Source organism: Haliotis rufescens, unplaced genomic scaffold (genome assembly GCF_023055435.1).
Source record: "Haliotis rufescens isolate VD_foot unplaced genomic scaffold, xgHalRufe1.0.p SCAF_29, whole genome shotgun sequence".
In the NCBI taxonomy this organism is placed as follows: domain Eukaryota; kingdom Metazoa; phylum Mollusca; class Gastropoda; order Lepetellida; family Haliotidae; genus Haliotis; species Haliotis rufescens.
Window position 1 is genome coordinate 1,055,294 of NW_025963990.1, and position 14,716 is coordinate 1,070,009.

The 14,716-nt window shown below is 43.1% G+C and overlaps 1 protein-coding gene across 1 annotated transcript in view; it reads left to right on the plus strand.

The window, feature by feature from the left end:
- The window catches only part of LOC124137741 (pre-mRNA 3' end processing protein WDR33-like), a 28,490-nt gene extending 21,978 nt beyond the window's left edge, over positions 1 to 6,512 (plus strand). Inside the window, exons 11-16 of the mRNA XM_048402716.1 lie at positions 105 to 215; positions 1,259 to 1,356; positions 2,251 to 2,331; positions 3,169 to 3,798; positions 4,684 to 4,749; positions 5,431 to 6,512. Coding sequence (XP_048258673.1) covers positions 105 to 215; positions 1,259 to 1,356; positions 2,251 to 2,331; positions 3,169 to 3,798; positions 4,684 to 4,749; positions 5,431 to 6,512 — 2,068 coding nt within the window. The remainder of the gene's footprint in view (positions 1 to 104; positions 216 to 1,258; positions 1,357 to 2,250; positions 2,332 to 3,168; positions 3,799 to 4,683; positions 4,750 to 5,430) is intronic.
- Positions 6,513 to 14,716: the final 8,204 nt, after the last annotated feature.

The following is a 14,716-nucleotide window of genomic DNA, read 5'->3' on the forward strand; positions in this document are numbered from 1 at the left end:
AGCAGTGGCTGATGTGTGTAGGCCAGCAGTGGCTGATGTATGTAGGTCAGCAATGGCTGATGTTGTGTGTAGGTCAGCAGTGACAGACAGTATGGATATTGCAGATGTGACCGTGAAGTTGGCAGTATGGAGGAGGCTCATGAAGGAATGGTGTGGAGCCTGGCTTGGCATCCCCTGGGACACATCCTGGCATCTGGATCTAATGACCACAGCACGTAAGTCAATATCACGTCCACAATATCGCCAGAGATGCGATGAGACGAAACCAGGGGTGATAGGTCCATGCTAAACCATCAATGTGACACTAAGGCCAAGGATCCATTCCACAAAGTAACTGTAGCGATAAGGTGACCGTAACTCCAATACCTAACCGACTACCAACTATTGTGGTGCTATTATCTCTGTGGAATTGAAGAACGCCTCCGTGGTCTAGTGGTGGAGCGTCTGCCCGAAGAGTGGAGGGTCCGGGGTTTGATCCCCGGCCGCGTCACTCCAAAAGAAGTTAAAAGATGGTACTTATTGTTACCCTGTCTGGCGCTCGGCATTAAGGGGCTAAAACAAGGACTGGTCGGCTCGGAGTCAGTATACTGTGTCTGAGTGGGGTATTCATGTTAAACTGCGGCATGGTATCTCAGTGTGCGAGCACTACAAATCGGCATCAGTCTGGTCTAGTACAAGCAGCCACACACACACGTGCATGCACGTCGCTATGTAAGTGCAATAATCTTGGACGCAACGTTAAACCCAATTTCACCTCACCTCCCCTCACCTGTTTTTTAAAGGATGGTGTTTTAAAGTTTCCATTTGAAAGCCACCTTGAAACAGCTGGAATATAGCTGACTGTGGCTTAAGTCAATCACTTACTCCATTTTGTACTCATGAATATTCTACACACACTTTGTCTTAAGTTAAAATGGGGGCACGGATGGCCCAGTTGTCTAAGGGACCGCGATTCACTGTGGCGAGGTCGTCCCTTGGGCACGCCAGAAAAATATGATTGTGGGTTCGAATCCTGGTTCGCCCTGATTATGTTTCTAGGTTTGTCAGCACCATACCCATGCTCGTAGGTTTCACCAAAGTGGTGAACGTCTGAGACCTGCATCACTTCGGGCTTGCCTCCCACATTAAGCTGACACACCGTGATATAACTGAAATACAGTTAAAAGCGGCGTTAAACCCAACTCACTCACTTTCTCCATTTTGTGCTTATGATTATCCTACGCACACTTTGTCTTAAGTTTTAATGCATTTTGTACAGGAAATTTTGGACTCGAAATCGTCCTGGAGACACAATGAGAGACAAGTACAACCTCAACAACCTACCTACTGGCACAGAGCAGGAACTCCTGGAGTATGGTGAGAAATAGAGACTCATCAGAGTGTCTTTTGATATCAAATATATCTGCACGAGTTGATAAAAGTCGAAAAACTCTGAGGCTTGCCGAGAAGTTTTTCAACTTTTATCTACAAGAGTTGAAAGGGTCGAAAAGACATGAGGGCGAGATTTTATTTATCATCCAACATCATTCTTCTAACTTTTTCAGTTTGTAGACAGTCATAAGCAGTCTTATGTGTAAAAAGTACTGCTAACAGTTTCAGTAGCAGAACCATCAGTTATGTCATTTGATTGTGACGTCATGGTAACCAGTGACGTCACAATGGTCTGCAAAGCATTGTGATGCAATTTCATTGCAGCGATATCTACAATGTAGATATTGCTTGATCTCAACCAAGCGATATCTCCTGTGGAAGCCAGTTTTGGATGATAATGTCTTGTATCTGCTCTGGCACTTTGAGGGGGCTGTGCAGAGTTGCGTCCCTTGGGCTTGGCAGATACCTACGATTGTGGGTTTGAATCCCTGTGCGCCCTGATTATGTTTCTGGGTTGTCAGCACCATACCCTGCTCGGAGGTTTCATCAAAACATCTGAGACCTGCATCACTTCGGGCTTTGCTCCCATGTTATTAAGCTCACATGCGGTTATTTCACTGGAATTCTGTTAAAAGGAGTGTTAAACCAAACTCACTCTCACTCACTCTTGTAGTGTTGATACAGAGATTTCGAGAATAGATCCTAGACAATGCTGGTACCCAGTATTGTATGCTTGTTACCATGTGAATTCGTAACAAAAGAAAGCCCACCAGCACCCAGTGTTTGTTGTGGTATGGTGTGGGTAATATCTGTCAAATACTCATTTGTCTTTCCCAGCCTAGATTATTTGCAGGTAATACACTGACTTCACTGTTTCAGATCTGGAGCCCCAGTTGATGCCCAGTTTGCCAGGAATGGGCCTAGAGCATGGTCTGCCACCACATCTCAGACCTAAAGAAAGTAAGGATGTTGTCACTTTCTTCCGTTCTTGATGATATCCTGTTGGCATTGTGCCCATGCAGAAACATGTCTCTTACAGATTTGACAGAACTGCTGTTCCACTAGACAAGTGCCAGTTAACTTTTGTCAGGACCAGTATTTTAATGACATGAAATGTTGACGTCATATTTACGTAATACATTGAAAGGGGAAAAAATGACAGCATATTTGTATTTTTGGAAGTGAAGTATTTTGAAATTATCTTACTCATTTCTTAATGTACAAGTGATTTTATGTAGCATTAGTGAGTGATATTGGCTAGTCTTGGTGGGTAAAATCCTTGGAGGGTAAAAGATTTTTTCGGAAAAAGACTTGGTGGGTAAAAGACTTGGTAGGTAAAGGACTTGGTGGGTAAAAGATTTGGTAGGTAAAAGACAGAGAAGACATAACTCGTAATAGCCACTGGTGGCGCTACGATCGAGCCCAGGAATTCCAGCGTAGTTCGGCAAGGGTGGGAACTGGACTTCTAAAGTCAGTTAACTCGTTTGCCTAGGGAAGATGAGAACTTGGTTGATAAGGGAAATGGTCCTCAAGGAAAGTAGGCTTTGATTGAATATATTTGATCGATCGATTGGTTGTTAGGTGACGGGCAACAAACATGCTCTTTTTTATGCAAAATGTGTGAGTAGCAGGTGTTATTTTTAGGGCAGGACATGCTTGCCCTTGCAACCACCTGGTGTCATCAATGATAGTGATGCATTCACATGATTTTCACTGCTGTTTTGCCTTTATGCCCAATGGGACCTGATTCGTGGGATAATCATTATTCTCTGGCATTTTATGTTATTCATGTTTCAGATGTGGAGGAGGAACTGCCATCTATACCTGGTCTAGACTGGTCAGCAGATGAACCGTTCCTTCGGCAGTATGAACGTGACTGTGCGCCCAAGAAAAAAGTGCCATATGCCAGACCAATTCCTAAGTCTTTTGAGAATGCATGGAAAGGCAATAAACAGTCAGGGGTTCTCGTTCCTGAGGAGCAAGAGGGCCTACCCGAAAAGCCCAGTTCACGGAATGACCCACGGAGAAGGGACAGAAAAGAAAGGCATGGTCGAAATAGGAGCCCGGATCGGGGGTCAAATAGGCATGGACGTGATCAAGGGGGCCGAGATCATGATCGGGATCAAGGTCAAGATCAAGGACAGAGGTCACACCAGTTTCAAGGTCAAATGCAAAAAGGTCCTCAAGGTCAAATGTTGCAAGGTCATCACAACCAAATGCAGGGGCAGAACACTATGGGGCAGCCTCAGAATTTTCAAGGTGGCCCAAATCAACAAATGCAACCCAATCAGTTTCAAGGTGCATCTCCAGGTTTCATGCCAAATCAAATGCAGGGTCAAGGTCAGTTTAGACAGGGACCAGGATTCCACCAAATGCAAGGCATGATGGGAATGCAAGGCCCTCCAGGCATGATGCAAGGTCAGGGAGGTAGGTTCAATTACGTTTAAGAAAACGTAACAGCTTATGAGAAATAGTATTTCTTTTCCTGATTCAACTGACCACAGCCGAAAACCACAATTAGGACTTATTTCTATTGTCCATTTGATCGAACAGAAACATCTAAAGATATGTAAATATCACAAAAGTTGACCCACTTTTACAACTGTGGAAACGTCATAGAACAAACCAGATGACGTCACCATTGAACGTCACGCCACCTATCCCTATCCTATAACGTCACCTAACAATGGGCGTGATATTGGCCTGTCGTCAAGCAATATGAGGGCATTATCAAGTTACAGTGTCCCGCTCATTTCTGATAACATGCGGGTGGTTTAATGATAATTCTATCCATTTTAGCTATAATTTATATTAAATAATATTCAAGTGCATTGTATGTAGTCGCTTGCAGCTGCAAATAGCTTGTTACTACATCACCAACCCACCAAAAATATTCAGCCACACAAATATATTTTTAATCAACCTATCAATTGATGTGCAGAGGATGTGCAAACAACAGACTGACCGAGTCATTTGTATTTCAGTATGTGTCAATACAGGCACTAGACCCGTGAAGATACCGGGGTAGAATAGGTCTTCAGCAACCCATGCTTGCCGTAACAGGCGACTATGCTTGTCGTAAGAGGCGACTAACGGGATCGGGTGGTCAGGCTCGCTGACTTGGTTGATGCATGTCATCGATCCCAATTGCGTGGATCGATGCTCATGATACTAATCACTGGATTGTCTGGTCCAGACTCGATTATTTACAGACCGGCGTCGTATAGTTGGAATATTGCTGAAACAACAAACCAACCAACCAATACATGCACTATGTAGATACTAATACCAGTTTGTATGATGCATGTCCAGGTCCAGGTCCAGGTCAAGGTCAGTTCATGGGCCAACAGCAGATGGGAGGTATGCAGCAGCAGTTTGGTGAGTATCTGTTTCCGGCAACATTTTCTTATTTTATTTTTCGGTTAACATATGGCCACTGGATTTGATGGATAGAGCATCTGCTCGTTTTTTTGGATCCCAGCCTCATCATACCAAAAGTCGTTAAAATATTACCTCAGCCAGATTTAAATCAAATCCGACTATCAGTTTTTTAGCTCTACTTACTCTAAACTTTGTAAAAGGATAGAAAAGGACTACATTATGTGTATGTTCATGTTAACTTATGGCATGTTCCATGAGACAACAGACCGCTTCCGTGGTCTAGTGGTAGAGCGTCCGCCTGGAGAGCGCAGGTCTGGCCGCATCATACCAAAAGACGTTAAAAGATGGTACTTGTTGTTACCCTGTCTGGCGCTCGGCATTAAGGGGCTAAAACAAGGTCTGGTCGACTCAGAGTCAGTATACTGTGTGTGAGTGGGGTATCCATGTTAAACTGCAGCATGGTATCTCAGTTGGCTATCACTATAACGGCATTAGTCCAGAGCAGTACAAGCAGCCACACGTACATGTGCATGCTCATTGTGGTTTAAGTGCAATAATCTTAAATGCAACATGACCTGACTCACTTCACCTTTTCGACTGACTTGCTGTGATATAACTGAAAAAACATTCAATGCATTGTTAAGTTAAACTCACTCACTCACTCCAATCCGTGTGCAGGAGGTCAAACTATGCAGCAAGGAATTAGAATGCCACAGCAGCAACAGCAGCAGCAGAAGCAACAGCAGCAGCAACGGCAGCAGCAGCAGCAGCAGCAGCAGCGGCCTGACTCCCAGCAACAGATGCGCGATGGTCAGAGAGGTGGTCCGGGACAGCAGTTTGGGGGTCAGCAAAACAACGGGAATGGAGACATGGACCTGAGAGGTCAATGGTCAGGTGGGCGTGGCCAAGGACAGAGGGGTGGGGCTGATGAAGACTTTCGCCAACGTAGTAACCAGCAGCAGCAGCAGCAGCAGTTTGGTCAGGACAGAAGAGAAGGATTTGGTGGTGATCAGCGTCGTTTCGCTAGTGGTGGGGGTGGGAGTGGTGCTGGTGGGGGTGGGGGTGGTGCTGGTGCTGGGGCTGGGGTTTGGGCTGGGCCGGGGTCTGGGGGAGGAGGCGGGGGTGGTGGAAAGAATTGGGAAGGAGATATGGACTTACGGCAGCAGAGACAGGAAGAGGGAAGGGGACAGTTCCAAGGCAGGCAGCAGAATGTGGATGTTGATGATCGGTATGGACGGAGGGGTGGGGGGGATGTAGATGAGAGGCATCAAGGAGGGAGGCAGGGTGGAAGGGGAGGGGGACGTATTGGTGGGGGCATGTATGACAGTCAGCAAGGAGGGAGAGGGGGTGGGGACAGAAGTGGACAGGACAGGGGAGGGCAGGATAGGGGAGGACAAGGGTTTTATGACAGGCAGGATCAGGATAGTCCGATGTCCCAGGGAAGGAAGAGGGGCTATGACGAGGGCCCTGGAGGTACGTCTGGTCGGGGCGGGGGACAGGGAATGGCACAGGGGGGGTATGGTGGGAATCAGGGGGACAGGGGCTCGAAGTTTGGCCGGACAGGAAATGAATCGAATTGGCAGGATCAAGGAATGCAGGGAGGTGGTCAAGGAGGAGGGGGAGTGGGTGGGGGTGGTGGTGGGGGAATGTACAACCGAGGGATGGACCAACACCGAGGGGGGTTCAGGGGGAGTCCACAAGGTAGAGGCGGGAGTTTCAGGGGCCGGGACGGAGGGTTCAGGGGAGGTAGAGGAAGATAACCTACAGTGGAACAAGTTCCGTTTTTGTCAAGAATGGTCACCCGGATGTGCGTTTGCTCGAAAAGAAATTATAGTCACAAGCTATGTGATACTGTGCTGATTTCAATCAGTGCATGGTAATACATTCATTGAGTAGACAGTTCAAACCAAAACTGTGTCTGAACACAACTACGATTGCTCTGGTAACTGTGCTGTTAGCACCAATATCATGATCTCCTGGTCAATCGTGGACGAACCATGGGATATGGACATGGTGTGTACCTCACAGTATTGTATAGTTGGATGTACCGTCACGTTGACTGCAATTCAGATTCCTAACATGGCTGTGCAACATTGTGCATATGGATCTACCCGCCTTCTTTTGGACTGGAAATGAGTGATGTTCCCTGCCGGAAAGGACAATTTGATAAAGGCAGCCTTGAATTGTTTTCATTTGTCATTCTCACTGATATCATGTAAAAAAACATTTTCATTGTACATTTTATGAAATAAGTAATCATTTTGGTCATTAAATTTTTTGTGTGTAAAATGGTCATGCTTAAAGGTCACTTTTCATGAATATGTATATTTTGACATCCTGAATCATAATAATAGCATGAATAAAATTTACTTTGCAATGTCTCTGGTGTAAGTTTGTGTTTGCAGACCATGTCTACCATGAGATGCAAAGTGAGACATCAGATCTGTATTGCATAGTCTCAGTGAAAAAAGACGGATGTCGAAGCAGGTCCTTAGGGTTTCATAAATCCAAATTCCAACAGAATAAGGGGGCACGGGTGGCCCAGTCGTCACGATTCGCTGTGCAGAGTTGCGTCCCTTGGGCACGCCAGAAACCTATGATTGTGGGTTCGAATCCCGGTTCGGCCCGATTATGTTTCTAGGTTTGTCAGCACCATAACCGTGCTCCTGGGTTTCACGGAAGTGATAAACGTCTAAGATCTGCATCACTTCGAGGTTTCCTCCAACATCAAGCTGACACGGCGCGATATAACTGGAATACTGTTAAAAGCGGCGTTAAACCCAACTCACTCACTCACTCCAACAGAATAAAGGGGCTCATGATTTTCCTGTTTTAAGTTTTAAGCCAGACACTTGCGGGTTAAAGCTCCTCGCACCATTAGCCCGTTCGCAGAGCTCTCTATACTATTGCTGCCAAGCTCCTCACAGCCGTATCATATCCCATTCCATTCGTCACCACTCGCCCCTTTCCGTAACCTGCAAGAAGACTCGCCCCCCTGTCGATGAATGTAATGCGCGCAAATACGACAAACCAATCAGAATGCGCGTATGATTTCAAGTTCTTAGTCAAAGAATCCCTCAGAAATATATTTTTATTTTACATATGTCTTGCATCTAAAAATATACCTAAGACACAGTTAAATGTGTGCAATCATACTGTATAATTCCGCATGTCCCGATGTGCTTTACATTGCATCTGAAATATATGTAATATATGGGGAAATATAAATGAACCATTACGCAACGAGTTGACAATTGTTTTAGGTATGCCCGTTTGCGCTAAGACGGAACTCGGTCGCAAAAATGGCCATGAGCGGGGCAGGTTTCTATCGCTGCCACCAGTGAAAGCTCCCCACAGTGACAAGTGGCTGCAACCATGCTTGGAGTTGAACGCACAACCGACTGACCGTTATGTTTACAAACAAGTGATGATTGATGTTACGCTGAATGGGGTGGAGTTTGTTTGATTTTTCGTTCGTCTGTAATCTCGAAAAAGTCTGATTAAACAAACAAAAAGGTAAATTCATCTGGGAAATCTGGTCAGTCAAAATTCACTATGATGGCATTCTCAAAGACATAAACAAAAGTATAAACATTACTACATTTGGGACTAGAAGGCAAATTTAACGATTCTGGGAAGGAGCTTGCCCACTAGTATCTAAACATAGTAACTTCCTGACGACTGCTTAGATTAAATGTCACAACATTCCTGACGACTAATCACTGCCCAAATACAATGCAATGAGCGTCTACCGAATCTCAACCAAAACAATGTAACAGATTTGCAATCATTGTTAAACAATAAAATATATGCACTCCAGAGTGTGCAATCCAGTTTTTTCGTTTGTATAATAAATTAAATTATTGAAGTCAATTCTTAAATAATATAATTTCCATTGACATAAGGGCGGTCGGGTAGCCTAGTGGTTAAAGCGTTAGCTCGTCACGTCGAAGACCCGGGTTCGAATCCCGACATGGGTACAATGTGTGAAGCCCATTTCTGGTGTCCCCCGCCGTGATATTGCTGAAATATTGCTAAAAGCGGCGTAAAACCATTGACATAATATAGAAAGCTATCAGGTTTCATGGATAGATGCCAAACTATTGGTACTAAAATGTTTAATGTATTTGCTTGAAAATGTAAAGAGGCAATTTCTACCATACCAACACTCTACATGTAACTGTCACGGTAAATATTCTGAGACGCGTCGTAAATCACGCAGGGCGACAAAGTCGTAATAACAGTTAACGTAAATATTATATAAAACTTAGACAGCAAATGTTTCATTTATTATTGATTTATCTTACACCTTGGTCATAATAAAGGTTTGCTTAATTTAAAAAAAATGTTATAAACGTAGGGACACTGCCACGGGCTTTAATATAAGCAAGAATTACATTTGAATTTCATGGCGAAAGATTTTCTTCGCGCACAAAAGTCCAGCCAATGAGAGGTCAATATTGAGAACTAAAAGACTCCATCATAACCTGTCCGTTGAGTTTCATATTTTTGACAATGGAGAAAATAATGTAAGCAATGTAATGTAAATATTGTCCACTGATTACACACTGTACAGTGTGCAGAAATGTGGTTATTAATACTATTGATAAATGCAACAAGAGTGAGTGAATATGGTTTTACGCCGCTTTTAGCAATATTCCAGCAATATCATGGCGGAGGACACCAGAAATGGGCTTCACACATTGTACCCATGTCGGGAATCGAACCCGGGTCTTCGGCGTGACGGGCGAACGCTTTAACCACTAGGCTACCCCACCTCTCTGGTCAAGAGAACCTCTTCTCTGCGCCCACCGTGGTTTATTTTCCAGGCAGTGTTTTATTGTACAATAAGCAACTACTACTCGTCGTTTATTTCTTAAATAATTAAATACCTTTTCACAAAAGGTTATTAATTTTAATTAAGATCTGCCTGTATGTCATACATAATAACTGTATGGAAGTTAAACGAAGGACAAGATGTCGCATGGCAATCAGCACAACATGTTGGTGGTTTATCATTTAGGTGCAAACAACCAAAAAACAAAACAAAAAACAACAAAAAACGACAGGGTGTGTTGTAAAAAAATAAACATTTGAGATGACTTGATCAATACGAGTCCTGACACCAAGACTGCTCAACCATTCGCTTATACGACGTGGCATGGTGCGAATCAATCTCCCAATGACACTTTGAGGGAGTATCCGCTCCTCTTGGAACGCCTGGCCCAACTCAGCTTAATGTTGCAGTGGCCATTGACGTCTCCCGAACATGACCCCGACGTGCTCTGCATGTGGCGGAGAGGTCGGGGCTCGTGGCTAGCCATTGCATCGGGTGACTGTTGGGGCCAGTTTGTTGTCTCAGGAGAACTGTGAACTTTCCACAGACAATAAGCATGGCGTTCTGGCCCCAGCAATATCACGGCGGGGGACACCAGAAATGGGCTTCACACATTGTACCCATGTCGGGAATCGAACCCGGGTCTTCGGCGTGACGAGCGAACGCTTTAACCACTAAGCTACCCGACCGCCCCGAAATTGTTACAGACCCACCACAAATCTGTTTCGTTTTGATTTTGGTTTTAGTTCCAAAACTGTTCCGAAATCACTGGTAGTCATTTTTCAAAGCTGATCTTTCTTCTGACGACCGATCCTGACATAAAGATCCCACAAACTTCTAATAGAACTGTCGAAAATATTAAAACTTGTACATTTTCAAAAACTATTTACAACAATTGTTTCGGTTATTCAGAGTACTTTAATAAGATGTCACGTGCAAATAACATATACATACTGCATAAAAACATGTCGCAAGTTACCAAATGGCTGACTATTTCTAGTACAAAGTAATAAGAAAAATAACCATCAAAACACCTATTTATGTGTATGTTAACACCAGTATGATTAGACCACTTGATTAGTACATACGTGCAAGTTTTAAATGTTAGGGAATATCTTCTTTACATATCTGACCACTTATTTTTTTCATTGACCAAATCCACCAAACTGGTTGCCACCGGTTAAGGAAACCTACAAACAAACTAATACGACTTCATTGGGAACAAATTTGCCCCAAGTTGTGTCTTTATGACAACCTAACAACAAGACTTGAGACACAAGGTCAGGACATCCGAATAGTATTGCATGTAATATATGTTTGTGAAATTATCTTTGGTTTAGGTGCTAGGTTGTCACAATTCACCTTAGGCGTCCCAGAAACCTTTGTGTGTTCGTATCCCAAATTCGCTCTGATTAGGTTTGACCTCCAAACCCTCGTGGGTTATCAAAGTGGTGAAGGTCTATACGCGTCTGTAGCAGTATTTCAGTTGTATCAGGACGTGTCAGCTTGATATTGGAGGAACGCTCAGGCCGTAGTACCAATCCCTCGTGGGTTATCACAGTTGGTAAAGGTCTAAGGCGCGTCTACAACAGTATTTCAGTTGTATCAGTGCGTGTCAGCTTGATGTTGGAGGAAAGCTCAGGTTGTAGTACCAATCCCTCGTGGGTTATCACAGTTGGTAAAGGTCTAAGGCGCGTCTACAACAGTATTTCAGTTGTATCAGGACGTGTCAGCTTGATATTGGAGGAACGCTCAGGCCGTAGTACCAATCCCTCGTGGGTTATCACAGTTGGTAAAGGTCTAAGGCGCGTCTACAACAGTATTTCAGTTGTATCAGTGCGTGTCAGCTTGATGTTGGAGGAAAGCTCAGGTTGTAGTACCAATCCCTCGTGGGTTATCACAGTTGGTAAAGGTCTAAGGCGCGTCTACAACAGTATTTCAGTTGTATCAGTGCGTGTCAGCTTGATGTTCGAGGAAAGCTCAGGTTGTAGTACCAATCCCTCGTGGGTTATCACAGTTGGTAAAGGTCTAAGGCGCGTCTACAACAGTATTTCAGTTGTATCAGGGCGTGTCAGCTTGATGTTGGAGGAAAGCTCGAAGTGATGCAGGTCGTAGCATCAAACCCTCGTAGGTTATCACAGTTGATGAAGGTCCAAGGCACGCCAACAGTATGTCAGTTGTATCAGTGCGTGTCAGCTTGATGTTGGAGGAAAGCTCAGGTTGAAGACGTTTACCACTACAGGTATGTTGCTGGCAAATCTTGAAATTACATCATGACGAGACGGGATTGGAACCCACGATCATAAATACTGACATTATTTGTATTTTCATTTTTATTGCCGATCAAAGGAATGAATCACAATAATTCCGATTATCTCGAAGTATTGGGGAAGGAATGATCCAAATCTTCGAGATAACCAGATATCGAGGTAGGGATGTACATACTTTCGGTAAAGGGTCGATATCTTGAAAAAGTGGGAGGTTAGAAGCACCTGAGTTAAAGATTACCGGCTGACAGGTCACACGAGCACACACAACAACATTGCGCGGTTTACACCAAGTTTCAGATCAGATGTACAAATCAGTGGGGTTGATATTTAAATGCCCCAATAATGTACAACCCCTTGTTTTCACTCGAACAAATGATTCAGTTTTATGCAATATTTGTGAATATAAATTGTCAACATTTCAGGGAAGTGTAATACCACAGGATGAGAAAAGCCCCATCAAAAGAGAACACATTCGGAGTGAGTGAGTTGGGTTTAACGCCGCTTTGAACAGTATTCCAGTTATATCACGGCGTGTCAGCTTGATGTGGAGGAAAGCTCAACATATACGGAACATATAGCATAAAAAAAAGACAGAAAATAGACACCTTTAGAAATGTTTAAAAGTACTCTGTTAGTGAATAACTATAGTTTAATACAGTACTATTGTCATGTTTACATAAGCTTTCAAACGTAGTTTAGTTAAAAATGTGATTTGTTAATAAAACATACATCTTTAACTCGAAGTCCGACTGAAAATACAACGAGTTACCCGGAGTTCGAGACTAGAGTTAAGACCAAAGTGCATAAGGATTCTACCTGGGCCCCAAACTAAAGCTCGAGATAACGGAGTTCGTGTTAACGACATGTATCTGTACCTACATGCAATGAGAAAGTGAGAAGCACGGAATAAATCATCTTCCCGAGGCAAGGGAATTAACTCACTATGTAAGTCCAGTTTGGGAACTGGACTTTGACAGTCAGTTAATTCCCTTGCCCCGGGAAATGGGAATAAATAAGCAAACAATTTCAATGCATATTTTGATACCAGGGTCCAGACACACTACGATTGACCCTGTATATCGACTTATTAAGAGGGCTGTTCATGATATGATGGATTATGTCGGAGTGAGTGAGTTGGGTTTAACGCCGCTTTTAACAGTATTCCAGTTATATCACGGGCGGTCGGGTAGCCTGGTGGTTAAAGCGTTCGCTCGTCACGCCGAAGACCCGGGTTCGATTCCCGACATGGGTACAATATGTGAAGCCTATTTCTGGTGTCCCCCCGCCATGATATTGCTGGAATATTGCTAAAAGCGGCGTGAAACCATACTCACTCATCAGTTATATCTAGGCCTGTCAGCTTCATATGGGAGGATGTTGTGCGAACCCTACCAGTGCGTGATTACGAAGCAATGTGTTGAGTACATGGCCGGATGCAGCACACGAGAAATATTGCCCTTCGTGCGGTGTAATCTGAGCGCGTATCGGACAGTAAAGTCGCTGCTTTCAAAAGGAGAGTGTCCAGATTCGTTGGTTAAACATAGTGACCACACTATCGACTGCATGTATTTGCGGGTAATGGCGGAAGATAACGTACACAAACCTGGGAAGTAATCACGGAACTATAGTCTGGAAGTTGATTTAAGGCAATACATATACCCCTGTTTCACTTCGACATGTAATAGCCCGAATTACCACGGATAGAAATTCTTACATATTCGTACATATTCTTAATCATTTCTTAAGAATCTTAAATATATCTTATTTAATTCCCAAACATTCTTGTAGTTCGTGGGATTTTTTTAGAAAAAAATTGTTATCAAAGAATATCTAGGAATCGTCTACGAATTTCAGGTTCGTGCTTTGTAGTACATGTCGTAATCGGATCTTGTACACTTTGTGCAATTCTTGGCTCAGAATTTGATTCTCTTTCACCCGAAACAGCCCCGAAAGTCTCGAATCATCAACGAAAATATCAAAATATTTTCTTCGAAACCATAAAGCAATGATTTGTCTAAATGAATAATTACGTATGATATATTACACCTAATAACATGATGCATGAAATATAATAATGTGGCAAGGACTGATACATTCAAGTCAATAACACTGACCTGAAAAAGAATGCAAAAATAATTGGATAAATATGATTAAATAACTGCTTGAGACGCCCAACGCTAACACCGTATTCGTGCGTACAGTCGCTGGTTTCAAAAGGAGAGTGGCCAGATTCGTTTGTTAAAAATAGTGACCACACTATCGACTGCATGTATATGCGGGTAATGGCGGAAGATAGCGTACACAAACCTGGGAAGTAATCACGGAACTATAGTCTGGATGTTTATTTAAGGCAATACATATACCCCTGTTTCACTACGACATGTAATAGCCCGAATTACCACGGATATGAATTCTTACATATAGGTACATATTCTTAATAAAATTTTTAAGAATCTTAAATATATCTTATTTAATTCCCAAACATTCTTGTAGTTCGTGGGATTCGTGAGAAAAAAATTGTTTATCAAAGAATTTCTAGGAATCGTCTACAAATTTCAGGTTCGTGCTTTGTAGTACATGTCGTAATCGGATCTTGTACACTTTGTGCAATTCTTGGCTCAGAATTTGATTCTCTTTCACCCGAAACAGCCCCGAAAGTCTCGAATCATCTACGAAAATATTAAAATATTTTCTTCGAAACCATAAAGCAATGATTTGTCTAAATGAATAATTACGTATGATTTATTACACCTAATAACATGATGCATGAAATATAATAATGTGGCAAGGAATGATACATTCAAGTCAATAACACTGACCTGAATAAGAATGCAAAAATAATAAGATAAATATTATT